This window comes from Pogona vitticeps, chromosome 4 (assembly GCF_051106095.1).
Source record: "Pogona vitticeps strain Pit_001003342236 chromosome 4, PviZW2.1, whole genome shotgun sequence".
Lineage (NCBI taxonomy): Eukaryota > Metazoa > Chordata > Lepidosauria > Squamata > Agamidae > Pogona > Pogona vitticeps.
The window spans coordinates 198975693-198999039 of NC_135786.1; the positions used below are offsets into that span (position 1 = coordinate 198975693).

A 23347-nucleotide genomic window follows, 5' to 3' on the forward strand; every position below is an offset into this window, starting at 1 on the left:
AATTAGAGTTATTAATGGTCAGACCTCCTGCTTATACCTTTATAAGCAGTTATTGCACATTCAAGTAATATATTCTGTGGGTTCTGCAAAATATAATTTAAAGTAAATTATACTGTATTTCAGTTTCTATAGGCAGATGTAGAGGTTTGAGTGGAATACTGGATCTCTCTTCTCAGGGGACTTCATTAGCTATATTTGATCTATTTTCATGTTCTTGTGTGTTTATTTAATTTCCTCCTGTTCAGCTTTCCCCCAGATGGTTATATCTATTCTGCTTTACTCAGGGTGGATAAAAATCAATATTTTTCCCCAAAGTATCATATTTTTAAATTGGCTTTTTGTATTTTTTAAAAATAGAAATATCATAAATGCTAAATTTCATATTCATAAGGAATAGATAAAATTCAATATCATTGTAAACATGCTAACAAAACCAATACTTTGGTCTTAAAAAAAGTCAATTAATACCTTGTCATGCTTGCACATATGTTTAGTTACCAAAAATCAAACATGGGCTTTCATTTTATGTTGTCCAATGAAAATGGCTCCATTCCATCCAGTACCGGATAATGATTACAGTGTTATTAGTTCTTGTTTAAATTTCTGAGTTTTCATTTGTGGTTTCTTGGCTGCCTAAAGATGCATGACATACTGTGGCAAACAAAGCGAAACAGATAGAGCAGTGAGAGACTACAGAAGGAGGATAAAAGTGTTGTTACCGGGCTTGGTGCCCGGTTGAATTGCCCATCTCACTCCATATAACAGGGATGGACAAAGTGTGTGTGGTATCCAAGAACCCCAGTCAGCTCCTATCACCCTGACCTCAACACCCCTGCTCTTCCTAAAAGTATATTAAATAATCTTTTTTTAAAAAAAAAAAAAACAAAGTTGCTTAAGACATCCACTCATACCCTCTAGGCAGCTGTGCTTTGCCAGCTTTGCCAGCTCTCTGAATAACTCTCAGATTCACAGATTAGGCATCCTTCAGACTATGGTAACATGCTCTGAATAGAGGTCTTGGAACAGCATCTAGTGTGGCTGAGGAGGCCACACTAGATACTTCCACACTGAAGTCAAATACAGTCTGTCCCTGTCCAGCGCCCTGGTTTTGCTGGTTTCGGGACTGCCTCTTTGCCTCAGCCTGCTGGACAAGTGCCTCTTCAAATTGAGGGAGGCCATACTGCACCACTTGTGGTCTCCCTCTGGGGCGATTTCGCTACACGAATTCTCCATATAGGAGATCTTTTGGAATCCGACCATCAGCCATTCTTACAACATGCCCGAACCAATGTAGATGTCGCTGTTTCAGTCAGGTATACATGCTAAAACTTGCAGCTTGTTCTAGGACTGCTCTATTTGGAACTTTGTCCTGCCAGGTGATACCAAAAATGTGTTGGGAGGCAACACATATGGAATGAATAGCTCTAGGCCTTTTTCATAATTGGACGTTAACCTGAACTAGCTCAAAAAGATCCAGAAATGTGGGAAAATTCCTCCTTATGGCCACTAGAGTTGCAAGGAAAGCTTTTTTTATTAAAAAAAGTTTTAAGCTAAGTATTTTGGCAGTGGGTGCCAGGTACAGCCCTCTTGGAAGTTGCCCACCCCGCCAGTCCCTTAGGGGACAGTTCTAGATATTTGTTATTCTATGCCGTCAAGTCGGAACTGACTTGTAGTGACTCTAATAGGGCTTTCAAGGTAAGTGAGCTGCATAGTGTTCAGTGACAGAAATTTGGCTTTGCAGTCAGTTGTGAATACAGTCCTGTCTCAGTTGTAGATGCATATAGTAATCTTATGGCTAATTCTTGTTCTAATTCTGACTGATTTTCCATGTGCCCACGACCAGCACAGCTACCAGTGGCTTGTGGCAGTGAATTAATTGGGACATGTGGAATGCAGAGCAGTGGATTCAGCAGTTAATTGGCGCCTTTGGTTAGTTATTCTGCAGCTGTACCCACAGCGATGGGATGTTTGGACTATCCCCTGACCATCACCCAGCCCTAAAATCTTTTTAGTTGACCTGACACATGTGAGGAAAGAAATCTAGGAGGAAGTAAATAAATTCAGATTAACTATCTGGATGTTTGAAACAGGGATAGAATGGACACAGTTTTGGAATTTCTTAATATATTGGTCTGACCTCCACTGATCCAAACATAAGGTATAATCTCAGCAGTACTAGCTGCTGGCTCACAGCCATTTCTTTCTATCTTTTCCTCCTATTTGTACATATCCAGGGGCTTCCTTTGATCCGAGGGTTGCTTTCTTGGGGATCCCTAATCATGAACTTCCAACTTCTCTGGACTCAATGAGAGCGAAACAAAAAATTGAAGGAAAAAAATCCTTCTATTCCTGGTTTAAAATTGAATTGAAAGTGGTTTATATTTCACTTATTTCTTTGAAAACTGACTTCCTAAATTTAATTGTATATTCACATTCCCACCACATATGGAAGTAGGTTCCCACTTCTTGCTTACATTGCCAACACATTTTGAAGTATTTTTTTATCCATATAATTGAATTTCACTGGTGTTAAGTACCATTTCCAAACCAATTTATTTAAAAAAATATTTTATTATTACAGACATATATTTAAAAATTCTTTTATTCCATATATTCTTCCTCTTCTCAGTACATAATTTCCTCTCCCAAAACTGTTTCCCATAGCATCTTTGAAACCTCTTCTTGATCCTCTACTTCTGTTAATATTTTATAGATTTTACTTATCATCCCCTTCATTCTTTTACACCCATTTTCCTTTTCACTCTGTAATACAATTTCTTCAAATTTTGTAAGCTCCCTATATTTACCATTTCTTCTTGCCTATTCTCTAGTCCAACACTCCAACTGAATAATGTTAAGCCATGACAACTCTTCCCTTCCTACCATGAAGTGAGTCTTTCTGCCCAGCTATACACTTAAATAATTTTTGAACAATTGTCTGGATACATTGCTGTGTGATTTAAATTACCGGCGGTCTTAAGCAGGTATCTTTCGGGTTCAGAAGCTTGCTTTTGAACTACATTTCTCTGCCTACATCCTGAAAATCTTATTTGAAGGTTTCACTGGAGGGCTAATAAAGTCAGCCTGGTAGCTGCAGAGAGAAATTCAGTGGCACAGTTCATTAGTTCCGAGAACATTTCCTAAGATAAGTTGATTTGATGGAGCCTTAGGGTTTTTTTTTCTGTTGAATCCCTATCCCTGACATGTAGGGGGATTTGCAGAAGAATTCACTTAACAGTTATTAATAGAGTTAGCTAGGCATTTTTTTGCTGTGATCGTTATGACATCCTTGTAAATTAATGCCTGTTGAAATAACACGGTATTCCATCAGCTCTTACATATTAATGTGCTTCAGAGGGCCATTAAGACAAACAAAAGTGATTTTAAGTGGAAGACTAGCGGGAAAAGAACCCTTCTTCCAACTAGAGGAAACTATTAAGACCTTACAGCCTTCTTTTAAATCATAGGATATAGTCACAATAGTTCTTCTCTGTGTGTGAAGAGATTATGCCAGAATATGAATCTATTAAAGACCATCACATGTCAGTCATATAGAGGCTGCTTTAAATACTTCACTGTGATGGTTCTCTGTGTGGATACTTGAGATGCAAAGGTTGACTCTGGAGATAACCAGTTTTTACAGCAATATGTTATAGTATATGGTTCAAAATGGCTTTTGGTTCCCAGAGTTCTCCACAAATTGGTACAGGAAATGGTAGAACCTCTTATTTTCTGTAGAACCCTGATAGGCATCGATCAAGTATGCATTCCTTCTGGATTATAACTAGCAATGTGGATTTGGCCAAGGGCCATTTGAGGAGTTACATTAAATATTCTGCCTTTAGAAATCAGGATATAAAGTAGGTACAAACCTAGTCATCAATAGAGTTTGAAGACAGTGTTTTTTTAAACTACAGTTTTGCTGGGGAATACTGAAAGTTATAGTCCCAAAAAAGGAGCTTTCCAGGCTCTGATCCACCAAATATGAAATACTGTATGTATTACACTGAAGATCTGTGGTTGTTTCCTCAAATATTAAGATACGAAATACGAAATACAGCCACAATAGACCGCTAATTCAATGTGAAGAAAACGATGAGAATATTTAACCCTTTCCAATCTATCGATCGATCCATTAATAATTTTTATTATATCCAATATATGTGATTTACGGTCCACCGCAGTCACAACATTCTTCACGTAGGAGATGGAGCACATTTCTCCATGTCAGCCTTGAAGTAGTCTTCTATAGGAAACCCATTATTGATTGCAGTTTTCATTTGGTTAAAGATGTCATTTGGAATGGATGAAGCAAGTAGACCCAATGAGCAATTGTCATAAATCTGTTGGAAGACATTTCCAAAATGGCCAACATCCATTCTCCTGTACAACCTGTCTCACAAACTATGGCAACCACCTCCATCAAACGCAAGCCAAGCCATATGTTTTTTGTGTAAACAAAGCCAATGTAAACCTTCATCCAAAAGTTATATCAGAGAACATCTTAAGAAGGTAGTGAGTGAAAATAGTGAGAAATAAAGTAGAGGGTTTTTATTCTGCTTCTATTGCATGTGCACAAATGGTTATTTGATCTTTAGCTTTCATAAATTTATGCTAACCCACTTAAGATATAATCCTTTTCCCCCCATTCTAAACTATAGAAGTTTATTTGAAAGCCAGAATTACCTGATTGGGTGATAAAAGTACAATATATGCATTATTGCTTCCCCTATGGGACAGAAAGAGCTTAATTTTATTTATTTATTTATTTATTTATTTATTTATTTATTTATTTATTTATTTATTTGTTAATTATTTGATTTCTGCCCTGCCCCTCTAGACAGAATCTACTCGGGGTGGCTTACAAGCAGTTATAAAAAATCATAAAAAACCATCAAAGCAATCACATAATTAATCAGGAAAACAGTAATGGGGAGGAAAGGATTGAATGTTTCTAATTCCTGTACCACTTCCTCAATCAAACGAGTTAGCAGCTGTTCTGTCACAGCCATTCAAACAGAGGACTGTCCTTCATAAAAATGGACACATGGATGAACATGTTTCCCACAAGTTATGTTGTAATTGCAATTTGCATAGCAATGTATTATGCAGATCAGTTGGCCTGGGTGTCAAAAGATTGTTTTGGAGCCTTGTGACCAGAGCAGAGGTGTCTCACGCTGATGTTTCGGAGTGAAGTGTGTCAGTAGTGACTGGATGCAATTAAGCTTATACTCAAGAAGATGCATGTCTTTGCTTGGGGGATCTCAGCTTTCCTGGATAGTTTCATATGTGTCCTGATCTGTGTTGATTTTCCTTCAAACATAAATTACTATTTTTAGGGTTGTTGATGTCATTTTCTTCTCCCTCACACCTTTTACTTGTTCCTCTTAGAAGGACACATCTTGTCTTAGTTCTCAAAAGGTGAAAGGGGCAGTCATGGCTCATGACATCTCCAACGTAGTTAGCTAGAACCAGAACTTCTATCATCTTTCCTGTCACAAATGTATTTCTCTTTTTAAAAAACCCACAAACATTCTTATTTTCTTAGTAAGAACAATTTATTTATTTTTTTTATTTATTTGACTTATATCCCGCCCATCTGATAAGTCTATACCACTCTGAGCGGCTAACAACAACATGTATACAATTATAATAACATAAATCGAAAATATCAATTAACAAAACATAGCATAAATCATAAATAATAGACAGATAAGGAAAGTCAGATAAATTAAATTAGATTAAATGCTGGCAGGAGGGAAGGCCTTAACATAGAGCCATGTTTTTAGTTGAGTTTTAAATGTACCCAGGGTAGGGGCCGCGCGAATTTCAGGAGGGAGATTGTTCCAAAGGCGAGGAGCCACCACCGAGAAGGCCCGGTTTCGCGTCTTCTCCCTCCGGGCCTCCCTCGGCGTCAGGCTCCTCAGCCTCACCTCCTGGCTCACGCGGGTGGTCCGGGTAGAACTTGGTGGGTGAAGGCGTTCCGCCAAATATCGAGGTCCCAAACCATTTAGGGCCTTATATGTGAGCATATAACAAAGGGTGAAATGTGCTCAGGTAATCATTCTATGTTTCAAAGGGCTGAATCCACAATTTATCATTGCTCCTATATTATTTATTGTGCAAGAAACACATGCCTGCTCAGACCATGAGCCATCCATGCTCAGACGGGTATTGTACCTTTACAAATGTCCCAGAAACAGTGTTCACTAGCTTTGGCTTCTACTCTTACTCCAATTTGCAAAAGTATAGTGAAGCCAAAAAGGTTTGCAGTGGATTCTGATGTCAAATTTAATTTTGGACTTTTCAGACAATTCTTTGGCTAATGACTTCTGTTTTAGGTAACTGCAACAAAAATTATAGCATAAACTAGGAAATGTCCATCAGTGGTTTTACATCTTGCCCATTTTACTAGTAAGAGGCAAATATCTGCCTGACACACTGGAAAAAAGTTCATTAAGTTAATTGTATCAACATGACATCCCAGACAGAATAGTTAAACTCATCATATTAAAAATCAATGTGTCTGTTCAAGAGCTTGAGGCAATGATGGGTTGTGTCAACTGGACCATGAAATACAACTCACTGTCTTTTAAACTCAGATTTCAATTACACAGAAGCTTTTAGCTTGTTTCCAACTCAAGCTCTTTAGGTTAGTATATTTTCAGCTACTGAAATAATTCTAGGTTCAAGGCATGATGTGATCACAAAAAGTTACTAAGAACCATTCTAAAAAAAATTGTTCTGAAGAAAAGAATAGAAAATTATGTATTGTGAGCAGCTTGGGCTAAGTCTAATCATTGGTTTCAACCAGAGGGACTTAAGTAAGGGTTGGTTTGACAAATCCCATTCATTAGTCAGATTTAGGTGTTGGTATATTACTTGAGAAAACCCAGTATGATGTAGTAGATAGAGTAACTTACCCGGACTTGTGAGACCTAGTATTTTTCCATGTATAAATGACACTTTTTCCTAAAATAATTAAGGGAAAATTTGAGGGCTGTTTTATACACAGAAGTAAGGGGGGGGAGGGATCAAAGCACTTTGGTCCTTGCTTTCTGCATCCACATCTTGCAAAAAAAAAAATGGAGGGGGAAAGCAATTCCTCCTTTCCCCCTACATTTTCGTTGGAAAAAGCAGCTGTCCCTATCCACGTTTTGCAAAGAAAATGGAGGGGAAAAACAGGAACCACTTTTCCCCTCCACTTCCTTGCAAAGAAAGAAATGTTTGGTTAGAAAAATCTTATGCATGGGGTCATCTTATACATGGAAAAATATGGTAGCTCTGAATCCTTGACGTGAGTTGTTGCATTGTTGGGGCTGGCACTGGTAAAGCCACATGTTAGATCTTTTCCTTACCTTGAAAGGTAAGTTATCTTACCTTATCATTAAGGTCGCTATAAATCAAATGTTACTTGACATCACATAACACACGTACTCATCCTACCTGAGGGGCAAACATGCATGTTTACTGTTTCATTACAAACAGAACTTATTTATGTATGTTGTTGTCTTTGAAAGTATCATGTAGAGTAGCCTGAAACTGTGGCAAGTTATTTGCAGAGGGTGGTAGATAAAATCTGCCACAGGAGCCTGAGGATTTTCTCTGAGCTGAGAAATGAAAACACGCAGCACTTGAACACCAGCTTTAATGAACACATTTATATGGATATTTTTAGAGTAAGGCAGTCTCAAGTGGATTGAGCTTTGCCCTATAAACTCCAATAAATGTAAATGAATTAGGGTTTATTCGCCTGGAAGAGAAACGAAGAAAAAAGAATCAGCTGTCAGAAAGAGGGGAGCACAGTATTCACGGCTGGCTCTTTACAAAAAGATCTGGTATTGAGAGAGTATGTTAGAGATGTGGTTCAATAAGGGAGACCATGAACATTTGTTGGTAAATGGATCATACTTAGAATGGTGAGACAGGCAATTTTGAATTAATACAAGGAGACTGGATTTCTCTGAAGTAGATGTCTTTGAAATGCCAACAGAGTTAATTCACCAGTATCTAAGTTTATATTTCTAAATCAACCAATTATCTTAATTATCGCTTTGATTTGCAGGGCTACTTTATGGATGGATAGTAGATGCAGCTGTGGAAGAATAGATGTTTTGTGTTAATGCAAGAGCTTATCCAGAGAACTTAGTATTTAACCACTGCAGTAAAACTTTGCCTGAGCTCTAAAATGATCCTAATAATTATTCATGGCTAATTGAGTGTCCTTCAGAGTTTTCCTTTGTATCAGTGCATACAAGCTCCATGCTACAAGCTGAGGTTAGGCAGATTGCCAGCTAGAGCTATTTTCATTAAAATGTTAAGAAACCAAGCAGTGTACACCAGTCAACCCCAGTGAAAAATGGTGATTGACCTCGTGGTCGGATGGACTTTGGTGAGTGGAGCCTAATTAATGAAATAGCAATTGGGTTAATCAAGATACTCAAAGTAATTTGTTGGAATAAATATTTCATTACCATGGTCATCAATAAAGCAAAAGGAAATGCATTACTGTAGTGATTTTCTTCTTAATAGTAACCAGGCTATGGTTACTAGTGTGTATGTGTATAACTGCATTTTCAAGGTTTAACATTTGCTCTTGAGAGGAGGAAAAGTTCCATATGCACATGTTGCTCAATTTTAGTTACCAGTGTACTACTAATTACTCGTATGCCATTCTTTATCTAAATATGGGTAGCCATTCAGAACAAATTGTTTCTCAGGAAAATGTTCTAGATATTCCCACTTGTTTCTATTGCTTTTCAACTAGAATGGATGACTGGGACAGTATAATTTCATCAGGTCTCTGTCATGCACAATTAGAGACATAACATGGATCATACTGGGCTACAGAACCATAACTAGCAATTTTGATTCTCAGGGCCAGGAGCACAAAATGTATCAGCATCTCATGACGTGAAAATAATATAACAAGTAATTACAGCACTGAACATTTTGCTAACGTCTCCCCTCCTGTGCAAGATATCACCAAGAGCTACAAAAATGAAAATGAATCAAAAGTTCTAGAATGGGGCTTAGTCGAACAAAATGAATTTGTTCGATTGTAAAGTGTAAAGTTCTGCATTTAGACAGGAAATATCAGAGGCACAAATATAGGATGGCTGATATCTAGCTTAGCTGTGGTGCATGTGAAAAGAATACAGACAGTTTAGCAGAACAAAAACTAAGTCAACATTGTGATGCGATAGCAAAAAAAAAGCAAATCAAGAATGTAAATTGCAGAAATCAAGAAAAGTAGCAGTAGCACTTTATTCTGTTTTAGTGTATCTAGTTCTGGGCATTTTAGTTTAAGAAGGATATTGCTAATCATAGAATCGTAGAATAATGAAGTTGGAAGGGGCCTGAAAGGCCATTAAGTCCAAACCCCTGTTCAGTGCAGGAATACATATCAAAGGATATCTGCCAGGTAGTTGTCTAAATTTCTCTTGTCTAAATGCCTCCAGCGTTGGAGCACTCACCACCTCCCGAGATAATAGATTCAATTGCCATACTGCTCTAACAGTTAGGAAGTTTGTCCTGATATTAAAATGAAATCTGGCTTCCTGTAACTTGAGCCATTATTGCATATCCTGCATTCTGGGATGATCAGGAACAGATCCTGCCCCTCCTGTGTATGATCGCCTTTCAAGTATTTGAAAAGTGCTATTTTCAGTGTTCTTTTCTCAAGGCTAAACATGTCCAGTTCTTGCAGTCTTTTCTCATAAGGCTTGGTTTTCAGTCTCCTGATCATCCTTGTAGCCCTCCTCTGAACTTGGTCCAATTTGTCAGCTTCCTTCTTGAAGTGTGGTGTCCAGAGTTGGACACAAGATTCTGTATGCCTAACCAGTGTCAAACAGAGAGGAACTAGTATCTCATGGGATTTGAAGGCTACTTCTTTTAATGCAGCCTAAAACAGCATTTGCCTTTTTTGTAGCCACATCACACTGTTGGCTCAAATTCAGCTTGTTATCTACAATTATGATTCCTAGATCCTTCTTGCTCATAGTATTACTGAGCCAGGTATCCCTCATCTTGTAGCTGTGTGTTTGGTTTCTTTCTCCTAGGTGCAGTAGTTTGTACTTATCCCTGTTTAATTTCATTCTGTTGTTTTCAGCCCAGTGCTCAAGCCTATCCAAATCATTTTGAATTTTGTTTCTGTCTTCCAGGATATTAGCTATTCCACCCAATTTTGTGTCATCTGCAAATTTGATTAGCATTCCCTGCACATCATTAATAAAAATGTCAAAGAGCACTGGGCCCAGGACTGAGCCCTGGGATATACCACTTGTTACCTCCTCCCAGTTTGAGAAGGAGCCATTAATCATCACCCTCTGAGTACAATTCTGTAGCAAACTGTATATCCACCTGAAAACTATTCTATCCAGGCCACACCTAGTTAGCTTGCTAATCAGAAGATCATTCACGGGGCATTTTGTCAAAAGCCTTGCTGAAGTCCAGATATGCTGTGTCTACAGCGTCCCCTCTGTCTCTAAGGGAGGTTACTCAATCAAAAAATGAGATCAGGTTAGTCCGGCAGGATTTGTTCTTGACCAATCTGTGTTGGCTTCTAGTTATTACATTGTTTTCTAGGTGCTTGTATAGTGACCACTTCATGATCTGTTCCAGAATTTCCCCTGGGATTGATATCAGGCTGACTGGTCTATAGTTCCCAAGTTCCTCACTTTTGCCCTTTGTGAAGATAGGGACTAGAGATGGGATGTTTGTATTAGTTAACAAATATAAATATCCCTGGCTGAGGTGTCATGGGTTCCCAGGCCCCCCTCCCAGATCCAACATGTCTACTCACAGGTAGCGCTTAGGGCTGGCGTCCTGCTTGGTGCGCCAATATATGACGAAGCCTGGTTGCCGTTGCTCAACTTCCTTGCTCTTCTGGCCACTCCAGCCGGGGGTGGGGGGAGAAGGACAAGTCTCCCCACTCAGCTTCCAAATGGCCAGAAGAGCAGGAAGGTGGAGCAGGGGCAACCAGGCTTCAATGCAGATTGGCGCACCAAGTGGGACGACAGCCCTGCATGCTGTGCTGCGACCCATAAGTGACGGGTCAGTTGTGGTAGGTGGGCCTGCGGCTCTGGGGAATGGGGACACCTGGGCCAGGAATATTTGTATTTGTTAATCCCATCTCTAATAGGGACAACATTCGCCTTCCTCCAATCATCTGGCACCTCACCCATTTCCCATGATTTCAAGGAAAAAAAATGGACAGTGGCTCTGAGAGTTTTTCAGCCAAGTCCTTCAGTACTCTTGGAGGCAGTTCACCTAGCCCTGGAGATCTGAACTCCTTCAAGGTAGTAAGGTATTGCTTGACTATTTGTTTATCAATCTCCAACTGCAGCCCTGGCCCCTTTACTTGCCCTTCATATTTGTCTGGAGAGTCATAGTCTGTCCTTTGGGAAAAGACTGAGCTAAAATAGGAATTTCACACTTCTGCCTTTTCTTTGTCATCTGTTATCATTTTTTCCATCTCTATTGAGTAGCTGAGCCACTTCATAGTGGTTTACTTTCTTTATCTTTTGTTAGACACATACCTGAAAAATGCTCTTTTTTTGCTTTTAGCTAATATCAGCCTTTGCCCTCCTAGTGTCATCCCTCCAATTCCTTGTTACTCATCTGTACTCTTCCTTTGCGGACTGGCCTCCTTTCCACTTCCTATATGTGTCCTTTTTGTTTTCCGGTCCCATCTAAGATTTTTGCGAAGCCACACTGGCCTTTTTTGGTGTCTCCCACCTATTGTTCTTGTTGGAATTGTTTGTAGTTCTACGTTTACAATTTCCTTTTGTAGACACTCCCATCTTTTTTGGACTCATTTTCTTGTTAGGATCTTCTGCCATGGGACCTTATGTACTTACCATTGTCCTAAGTTTATTAAAATTAACTTTTTAAAAATCCAGCAATTTTATGAAGACTTACAATACCTTCTAGAACAGACACCAAAGAACGATGTTCTTGTCATGACAGGGGACTGGAATGCTAAAGTAGGGTGTCAAGAGATAAAAGGAACAACAGGTAAGTTCAAAACAAAGCAGGGCAAAGGCTAATAGAGTTTTGTCAAGAGAACAAGCTGGTCATCACAAACACTCTTTTCCAACAACACAAGAGGCGACTCTACATGTGGACATCACTAGATGGGCAATACCGAAATCAGATTGATTATATTCTCTGCAGCCAACGATGGAGAAGCTCTATACAGTCAGCAAAAACAAGACCTGGAGCTGATTGTGGCTCTGATCATCATCTTCTCATAGCAAAATTCAAACTGAAATTGAAGGAAGTAGGAAAAACTACTGGGCTAGTCAGGTACAATCTAAACCAAATCATACACATCCATTGACTGCTGCTGCTACTCAAGAGTTCTGTCAATGGATATTATATCTTCCCTCATAGACTTAAGTGTGGCTACTCACTACTCCATTTCTCTCACTTTTTCTAAGAATGTTACCAGTTTGCATGTACTGCATGTGTATGCCATGTTACACTCAGGCACAGAGACAAACATTGCACAAACTTTGCAGGTCACCACAACTGAAAGGTCTCTTCCCTCCATAATCCCTGTTAGCTTTTTGCTTTGATCTATTTGTTTATGAATGTCATTTCCCTTTATTTGTTACTTTGAACATAGATGGAAAAGTCCAATAATATATAACTATTTCCAAACTCCCCAAAATTTTGTTAAGGACCATCCCCAAAAACTCCTCCATGAAACTTCTGTTAGCTCTCCTTGTTCTTTGGCTCTAGTCAAGAGCTCCTAGGGTCTGCCTCAGCTTTATTCCTCAGCCGTGCTCTGTTAGGAGTCAGTAATCAAAAGGCCCTCCCTGAACTCACAGCTGCTACTTATAACTCTCTGCAGTAATCAGAACATACCCTTCCTGTTAAGCTGAGCAACATGGTTGCTATGACTCAACTTTACATACTGTGAGGTGATTTCTAAACGTTGTCATGATTTCTAAACCTTGTCATGTGAAAAATGGCACACAGTTGTTTTCTGGTGGTCCAGAATGTATCACTTGAACCCTGGATTCAAATCACAGGGTTTCCCCCCAGAAATCTTTATTCTCTTAGACTCACACAGCAACGTGTAAAGATACTTACATTCTGTTTTGGAAGAACCTTGGGATGGCTTTGGGAGCCATAGAGATAAGATTGAAAATTGCTGCTAACAGTCCAGATCTCAGTAGTGGTATTAATAGCAGCAATTTGAGGGCATTTAATGACACACACTACACACACATACATGGTGTGAGTTTCCCAAAGACTTCCTGAGGTCAAAAGAGATCCTGAGATAGCCTTGGAACCTGAAGGGGTGAAACAGGAAACTTTAAATAACTAATAAAAGCCTGCAGCTAATTATGTCATCAGCATGAATAGGCATCAGTTTAAGACAATTTTGGCCAGTGGATTCTTTAAAACTGAGATATCTAGGTTACAGTATTTACGGTATGCTTTGAAACTGAGTTAAGCACACCATGTTACACAGGTTTCACTGCAGCCAGGAGAGTTCAGAACTCGTTTGGAAATTTGAGTTTTACCTCAGCTTCAAATAAAAATCAAGTCAAAACTGATAAATGCAAACCACAGAAGAACTGTAGTGCCTGCACCGTACTGCAGTAAAAGAGGCTTTAGCAGAAATGGTCTGATGTTTCATTTTGGTGGAAATTTAGTAGACACAACTTGGATTGCATACAAAACATTTACTTATTAAAACTAATTTTTTTCTTGAAATTTGCTGTGGTCCTACACAAGTTGCACATTTGAGTTCTGTTGTGTGCTAGCATTGCTTTTTTTTAAAAAAAGAGGGTTGTAATTGTAGAAGATGAAAGTGAATCATTCCAAAGTGTCCCCTTGACACTTATATCTGTGTGTTTACCATGCATCGCAACTAATTTTTTCCCCTTTCTTATTTTCCCACAGTTGATTGGTTTTGTTTATGCCTGTTACGTGATCAGCATTTTCATGGAGGAAGAGGACAGCTGTAAGTACTGATACACACCATCTTTGGAGCCACAATCCTGGGGTGAGATTTAGTATTACATTAGAATCAACTATCTGGAACAGTGGGGTGGCATATTTCCAAAATCATCCTTCCTTTGGACACAGTGGATTTGAATAACAACAGCAGCTGCAGCAACAACAGTAAACAATCTTATTTGCAGCTCTGGTCTCCTGCAGTCCAATTAAATCCTGACATTCCACCACATACCATCATCTCCATTTCCCTTCCCATATTAATCAGTAATTTCTGATGCACATGAATCATATGATGAACAATAGCTAGTTAACATTTCCAGAACAAACATTGTTCTTAATATCCCATTTCCTTACAACTGAACTGGTTCTTTTTTTATCAGAATGTTCTGACATACTCAACTAAACAGTTGTTATATGCCATCAAGTCAGAACAAACTTATAGTGACCATAATAGGGCTAATCATTTTACAGCCAACTTGATCTTTGGGAAATAATGTTCTTGAGTATGTCCCTATTCCACCTCAAAACTGCAATCCAACTATAGCATTGTAATGTTGTTCCAAAGATGGAATTTGCCCAGTGTTTTCTGCTTTAGAACCTATCAGAATTAAGAAGGTTATAGAAAGTCATTGGCCTTTAAGACTTTCCTTGATCTGCATTATTCAACTCATCAAACATCTTGGACTGAAACTCGTCAGGAGGGCTTAAAAATTAATAACAACTATGGTACCTCTTCCATTGTCGTAAAAGGCTTATTTGGATTTGCTTATATGAGGTTTAGCCAGTAACACATTCAAAAAGGGCAATAAACACAGATAGAAATGTTCTTTGAAGCAATTTCTTTTCAGATTTGTGTCTCATATTGTTCCTTGTGTAGGGGTATGTTGTGTTATTAATTTTGAGGTCACTGTGTTTACATATATGAATCAATGCTTTTGTTGCAAGTGAGCCATAGTTAATTTGTTACAATATTTTCCATGATAAACTCTAGATATCAGAATTAATCCTGGGTAGCAATATTTAAAAGTATTCCATTTTTGAAATCCCTCAGAAGTGTTATGCTTGATTTTCTACCAGGAATGGGGGAATTAGTAGCAGATGATAATGGTCACTGGGAAGACAAGAACTGGAAAGGATTAATTGCTGATTTGAACTGCCCCCCCCACAGTTCCTCTGCCACTTTAAAATACTTGATGTGAGGGGTCAAAATCAAGATCAGGTATGGAATAGGGAAATGTTAACCATCCCCGCCCCCCAGTATATCCCTTGCTGAAAAACTCTCCACAACTGACATTTACTCCCCCAAGTGCCACTGGATCAAATACTAGCTCCTGAGGCCTTTAGGAGTGAAGCAACACTGAGTCCTGCAACCTTTCTAAATGACTTCCCATGGGATGTCCATGGAGGTCAAAGAGAAAAGGTATCCAAGACCTGGTAATCAATTTGCTTTACCATCATGATTTTGCCACTGAATGTAACAGTATCTTTTTAAAGTTATTTAAAACACTTGGATTACAAAAGGTATTTGTACTGTCTAGCAAATGAAGATACACTTCCTCAATTCATAACCTATTAAGAATTTTTATTCCCTTAGTCCACATCAGGCTATCGTTCAAAGTTAATATATTCCTTTCTTGGCTGATTCTTCCAGGAGATGTTAAATACTAGAAGAATTTCCTGACATTTGCACAGAAATAGCCAGCTTGTGTTGTTAGCAATGGTATTAATCAACATGTAGTGCATAACTACTCTTTCTCCGGAAGCTATAACATTCAAAAGCACTGAATGAAATATATAATTTTTATTTTATTTTATTTGAAATATCTTTACCTTTCTCCTAAAAAACAGACCCAAGGCAGCTTACATAATTAAAAACACAATATTGAATGCTGAAAATAGTGAATTATTCAAATGTAAAGAAGAATTAATAACATTAAATTTAAAATGTTAGGTAAAAGCAATACTAAAAATAAATTTAGAAGGAACAAAATATAAATTGTTCTATTTATTGTCTCCTAGAGCACTGGTTCTTAATCTTGGGTTACTCAGGAGTTTTGGACTGCAACTCCCAGAAGCCTTCACCACCAACTGTGCTGGCTGGGGTTTCTGGGAGTTGCAGTTCAAAAACATCCGAGTAACAAAGGTTAAGAACCACTGTCCTAGAGTCAATAAGTCAGTCACGAAGGAAAAGAGTATACAGATATACTCCTGCATTTGTTAACAAGCTGAATAAAGAAAGATATATTTTTAGTTGTTTCATTCTGTGTTTCCAAAGCTAGGTACTATGTAAACACCCATGGATAATTTTTAATGGATAAAAACATTTTCATAAATATGTTCGTATTAACATTGATTTTGTTAATGGTGCTGCACAAGATTCCCTCTTAATATCTTTGGCTAATTGCTTTTGAAGTGCTACTTAATTTATTAGTTTTCACAATGGAAGACATAGCAATTTGCAGAATAGATTAATGTACTAGCTAAAATTATGTCAATTTGAATGGCTAGGGAGTATTCTGGGAGGGAGAGAAAACTGTCCTCAGGGGTGGGAAACCTGAAGCTTTTAGATGTTGTTAGATGATAGCTTCTATCATCCTTAATCACTTACCGTGCTACTTAGAACTGAGAAGAGAATGGCATCCTTAAGTCTCGAGAGACTATGGTAACGTGCTCTGTATAGAGGACTTGGAGAGTGTCCTCTCCAGAGCACGAAGCCTGGGTAAAATAATATGGAGGATAGGCTGTTACCCAAGCAGCAAATCCCCCCTCTCCACGTCACTGAAATAGTCCAATGGAAAGGCAAGAGCCAATACAACTGGTTCCAGCAACGTTGCAGGAGTTGCCAGAACGACACGAACTGCCTCCGGGACTCTGGCTCTGGATTTTGCCTCAAGGTTAACTCCTAAAGCCTTTTCCATGAGTGGATATAGCCACAAGGCAGTGGAGGTTTGAAATCGGAGTTTTCTTTCTCCTACATGGGCTGCCTTCCAAGGCTGACAAGCCCTAGAACTACTGGCAGTGTATTGAAGCAGGTGGTGGCTTCTCTAGAGTTTCCTGAATGAGATGGATAATTTAGATCCATTTCAATCTTGTTTCAGGCCTGGTTATGGGATAGAAACTGCTTTGGTCACCTTGGTGGATGACCTGATTATCTTGATTTTCTAGTACCACACCTTGTTAAATCCCTGTCCTGATTCTGAGAGGCAAAGAGGAAGAGAGCAAAGAGGCAGGGAAGGAAATATTGGGTAGTGCTGGATACATTGATAGTCACCCGAGTCCAGAAAGATCCTTCCCAGCCACACCCTCTCCAGTCAGCATAAAAGGTTATAAAAACTCCAGTAATGTTCTATTTCAATGTATTTATCTGCTGTGACAATGACTTCTAAGCTGTGCTTCTTTTTCCTTCCATCACACACAAGCTCCACCTTAACGACTGCATTGCTTTTAATATGTTGACCTTGGCAGAGAGGTAATTACATATTATAAGCCCATGTATGGAGTAGAATAGATTATTGAGCTAATTAATCAGGCTCCACACCTGATGTGCCCTGACCATAAATCATCTTAATTATATACTGGTGAGTGGTCTTAGGATTTCATTAGATAAATTTCCCACCAATGTTTCACACAGCTGTTTTGTTTAAAAGCCTCAGAAGTGAATTGGTTCACCATTCTGAGTATATTAACATGGGGCACTTGTAATCCCCCCTTTTGGGGGGGGGGGCTTTTTTCTAAGCACATCTAAAATTTTCCAAAAAGAATATTGGCTTACAAGTACCTGAACATTTCAAGCACCTGAATGCTGGAAGTCAAGACTGAGATTGTGAGCATACATGTCTGCATACCCTCGCTCATGCAGAATGGGTCTGACATCCCCTTAGTGTTTCTTTTAAATGCCAGCGGTCGTTTGCATTGACCTCACAGCCACAAAGTCAACTGATATGATAGTCTGATGTGGTACCTATAATTCTTTTGTGTGTGTCTTCCTTTGGGTTTTCAGAACTGTCATGCTCTTGAGCTGCCCGGGGGGGGGGAACAGTCTAAATGCCACTAAAAGTTTGAAAACCCAATATTGTATTTTCTCAAGAACGCAAGACAGTTTCTTCTAGAAAAGCTATGTGTGCTTGTATGTGTGTGTGTTCTGGTGAAACTTGTGGTCCAGAAAGGAGGAAAGCAGCATTTAAAAACCCACAAATCCATTTTAAAATTTGAAAAACATTATTGAACTTCATGTGTTCTATATACAGTATATAAAAAAAACATACTTAATACATTATTTTCTCCCTCATAAGAAGTAGGGGACTTTCTGGAACAGATGGACAGTACACAAGGGAGAAACGTGTTCTAAATCATCCCATCCCCATTCTATGGATGAATCCTACATTAATTTGATATTGCTTAATGAAAATAATATTTGTAATATACTTACATAAACAATAATAATATAACTAGTAATTGTATTGGTAGTAGTAGTATTGTTGGAGGAAAGCTTTGCATTACTCTGGACTACTGGTTCTTAATCTTGGGTTACTCAGGAGTTTGGGACTGCAACTCCCAGAAGCCTTCACCACCAGCTGTCCTGACTGGGGTTTCTGGGAGTTGCAGTTCAAAAGCATCTGAGTAACAAAGGTTAAGAACCACTGCTCTGGACTGCCAGAAGGATGAATAGGAAGGTTTTAGAGCAAAAATGACAAAAGTGATTCTGTCCTACTTTGGGCACATCATGAGAAGGCAAGATTCTCTGGAAAAGATAACAATGCTAGGAAAAGTTAAAGGCAGCAGGAACAGAAGATGACCAACTATAAGGTTGATCAACTCCATAAAGGAAGGCAGAACCTTGAGTATGAAGGAGATGAGCAGGGCTGTTGGGGACAGGACATTTTGCAGATCAATTATTCATAGAGTCTCCAAGAGTCAGAGGCAATAGTGGTATAGTTTTAACACTTGTCTATGATATCTACTGGCTGGTTTAGGAGGTTGGGAGTTCGATTCCCCATTGTGCCTCCTGTGTGGCCTTAGCAAGCTGCACAGTCCCAGGATGCCCCCAGAAGAAGGGAATGGTAAACCATTTCTTTTCCTGAGTATTCTCTGCCTGGAAAACCCTGAAAAGGGTAATCATAAGTCAGAACTGGCTGAACGGCACATGATGATAATTAATATTGTTATGTCCACCATATTAAAATGTGTTTACTTCTGAGCTGATGCATGCAGAATTTATTAATGTGAGTTTTTATGAGAGATGATTATTATTATTATCATCAACAACAACATAATTATTAGCTTTCTAAAACAGATGTGTTCTGTCTTTCCATTGTAAACAGCTTGCTAAATGGCTAACCAATACATAAAAGCATAAATAAATTTAAGTAAACAGATAAAATAGCAACATAGCTAATAAAAACAGCAGTGTTTATTAAACTGCATTAAATTGAATTAAAAGCTTGTGAAGCCACAGTTTGTCTGGCATATAAGAGATAAGAAGATGTGTTCAGCTAAGCCTATCTCAGTGGGAAGGGAAAGTCACAGCTGAGGCATCTTACAGAAGGAAAAATTCTTTCATCATCAACCACATTCTTCTGCTCTGGAGGGACCTCTGGAGAAGAGCCTTGGGAGGACAGATGGAATACTCATGGAGAGGAAACAGTCCTTCACGCTATGTACTTTCTATAGGGGGAAAACAATCTGTTTGCACAACACAAATGCCTCTAGGTGTTTCCATTGATTCCGGTTTGTATGCATTAAAATGGAACTAGAGAACTTTTGCTCCCTACCAATGTTTTAGACCCACAATCCTTTCTTTGCCAATGCAAGTAGTGCTGGTGGAAGCTATGAGCCAAAACCTCTGGAAGGCCAAAGACTCCCCATCCTCACAGCAAAGCCATTGCATTTTGATCCTTCCTTTGAGATTATTAGTCTCTTTAAATGACTTCTTTGATGTTGTTTCTTATTGGGGGGGAGGGGGGAGGACTATCTAAGAAAGTCTTCTTAAAAAATCATTAAATTGGGGTGGTCTCTTTTTTTTAAAAAAATCCTCCCAAAACACCACAGTGCATTTAAACTGCTCCTCAAGTAATTAGAAAAATTAGCAAACAACCATCAAACATTACATAGAAACGGTAGAAACATCCTTAGCCATCATCCCTCTGCAAAAGCATCATTATACTGCTGTTGTTATCCCCAAAGTAAAAGATTGCCTGATTAATAATAGGTAACATTGTTACTTTTAAATTGCTACATGCAAATTCTCAGTATACTGGAGTAATACCAGTAGAACATCAAGACATTGTGCTACACCTGACAATCTTTATAAAATGCTCAGCATCTCATGTTCATGGGCTATGTGGGAACTCAGACAAGGTAACTTTTTGGACCTGTATCTTGCAGAACCCTCTTATCAGTGTGGCCAGTGGCTGGCTGAAGGATTCTAGAATTTGTAGCCCCAAGGAAGAGCTTTTTGAAGTTCTAAGGTAAATGTGGGCATTCCTGGGGTGTGGTTAAAAAAAAGAAAAATGGTGGAAGAAACATCAGTAATTTAAGATATTCAGGTGACACCATTTTACTGTCAGAAAGCAGCAATGATTTGAAACAAATTTTAGTGAAAGAGAAACTGGCAAAGCAGGATTGCAATTGGACATGAAGGAGGGAAGAATTGTGACTACAGAAGAACTACACAACTTTAACATTGACAATGAAGAAACTGAAATAGGTAGTGATATTTTCTTCCTTGGTTTCCTGCTGCCAAGAAATCAGAAGAAGACTGTCACTCCCAAGCCAACTACACCAGAGTATAGGTTGCTGTCCTCTGAAGATGCCGGCCACAGAGACTGGCGAAACGTCAGGAAGAACAACCTTCATAACACGGCCAAAGAGCCTGAAAAACCCAGAACAACCATCAAATCAGAAGAAGACTGAGACTGGGGAGGGTTGCAATGAAGGGACTAGAAAAGATCATCAAGTGTAAGAATGGAGACCAAAGCTAGGGTCACCCACACTCTGGTATTTCCAATCACCATATATAGGTGTGAAACTGGACAGTAAAGCAAGCTGGCAGGGGAAAAATGATTTGTTTGAAATGTGGTGCTGGAAGAGAGCTTTGTGGATACCCTGGACTGTTGGAAAGACAAACAATTGGGGCCTAGTTCAAATCAAGCCTGAACTATCTCTGGAGGCAAAATATTGAGGCCGAGACTTGCGTACTTTGCATTCATCTCACTGATCATATTGACCTCACTATTTCATCATGAGAAGATTCTCTGGAAAAGATAATAATGTTGGGGATTGTGAAAGGTAGTCGGAAAAGAGGAACACCAAGTATGAGATGAGCTGACTTCCTAAACAAAGCCACAAGCTTGTGTCTACAAGACCTGAGCATAGCTGTTGAGGACAGGACATTTTGGAGATAGCTCGTTTATAGGTCACAATAAGTCAGAAGTTGCATAACAACAACAATATATTAGGAATTTGATTATTCTTCTTTCTTTCTTTTTTAAAGAAGACCACAAGACAGAAAGAGAAAAGCATAGAGGGATTTGGCTCAGTCTCACCAGCATACAATCTAGCCCTTTTTGTAATTAAAAAAATGATTAGATGCATCTTGAGAGAGATGACATTTACACTCAGTTACAATCAAAAGAAAAAAAGGGCAAAACAGAGTTTCTGGCATGGAGGAAGACTCCATGCTTGTTTCCCCTTCAGAAAGAAGAGAAAAAGCAACAAACAAAGAAACAAAACAACAGCAAACAAAAACAGCCAGGCAGAAGAGTTGACCCAATGACAGAGGCAGGAAAACTCTGCCAGTCAAATAAAGGGCAAGCAGAAAAAAGAGTAAAGCATGTTCCCACCCACAGATACTCAGTGTTAAGTCATGCAAGACTGTAATTTTCCCAACTGACATAAGCATTAGTTGATCCACAAATTATCTGTGAGATGTCTTTGAGGCAGGTAGGAGATGGCCGTAAAGGTAGCAGTGCCTCCCATTCCTGTGTTGTATCCCTCTCAGAAAAGGGGCAACTTCTGGGATTTTATAGCATTAGGTAGCTGACAGCATCAAAGGGAAAGACCCTGCCAAAGCCTACCATTTTATTTCAGCTTTATTACAGTTTTGTTATAGTACCTGCTTGAAATAGGTTAATATAAAGGTAAAGACTCCCCTTGACATTTTTAGTCCAGTCGTGTCCGACTCTAGGGGGCGGTGCTCATCCCATTTTCAAGCCATAGATCCAGCGCTTGTCCAAAGAAAGTTTCCGTTGTCACGTGGCCAGTGTGACTAGGGAACGCTGTTTTACCTTCCCACCGAGGTGGTACCTATTTATCTACTCGCATTTGCATGCTTTCGAACTGCTAGGTTGGCGAGGAGCTGGGACAAGCGACGGGAGCTCACTCCGTCGCGTGGATTCAATCTTACGACTGCTGGTATTCTAACCCTGCAGCACAGAGGCTTCTGCGGTTTCACCTGCAGCGAATATACAGGGTATTAATTCCCACGTGTATTAACCTCACTATTTCAAGCAGATTTAGTAGTTCCTGTTGAATTCAATATAACTTACATCTGAGTAGACTCATAGAAGATTGCACTGTTGTATAGTTTTCTACAGTGGAACACAGTCTTACCCAACCTGGTGCACTTTACAGGTGTTGGACTACAGTTGCTATCATCCCTAGTCAGGGATCTGTAATCCAACATAGTAGGCTGTGAAGGCAATAGGGGAGGGGAGGCTGGATTAATGTACACTATTATCCATTGTGAGTCCTGCAGAGCCACAAAATAGTTGGCCTTGGAAAATAAATTGTATTTTGCTACAAAAGTCACAGCTCAAATACTAGTTTTATCTGCAACCTGCAGTGATCTGCAGGTTGCTGAAAACTTCTCTCTTCTACTGTGCAGGTCATTTACCTTAAAACTTCAATCCATGCTGGGCCCTTTTTTGGCAGATAAGTTAGTTATCAGTAACCATTTCTTAATGCATAGGCTGTTTGACAACACAGAAAACAAAATCTTGTTCCCATTTGATTCTAATCCTAGCATTTGTGACTCTCTAAATTAAAGTTTCTTTCCTTAATGTTGAGCTATTACTTGTGGCTTAGTCATCAACCATGCATGAGATAAACTAGACATTCCACCTCTAGTGTCTTTGGAGGAAATGAGACTATTTTTACTGTAGAGTTTCTAAGAAGGCTAGCGTTGCTCACACCATTAATCCTTTAAATGCAGAGAAAGACTGCATTTTGAAAGCCAGCTTTGTTGACTGTGATACATAATAGTTATCATAATGAAAGCCTTTCTACTTCTATGGCCAAATCTAGGCTGTCTGCTGTACCTGGATGATGCCTAGAAATGTAACTTCCTTTATACAGGAAGCTGAACAGATTC

At 39.0% G+C, this 23347-nt stretch overlaps 1 protein-coding gene across 2 annotated transcripts in view; it reads left to right on the forward strand.

The window, feature by feature from the left end:
• Nucleotides 1-23347, forward strand: part of NKAIN3 (sodium/potassium transporting ATPase interacting 3) — a 270587-nt gene that overhangs the window by 235934 nt on the left and 11306 nt on the right. Inside the window, exon 5 of one of the 2 annotated variants that reach the window (XM_020811679.3) lies at nt 13921-14023. In XM_020811679.3, the coding sequence (XP_020667338.1) occupies nt 13921-13992 (72 nt within the window). In that variant the 3' untranslated portion in view covers nt 13993-14023. The remainder of the gene's footprint in view (nt 1-13920; nt 14024-23347) is intronic. The other variant, XM_020811669.3, reaches the window with a different exon arrangement.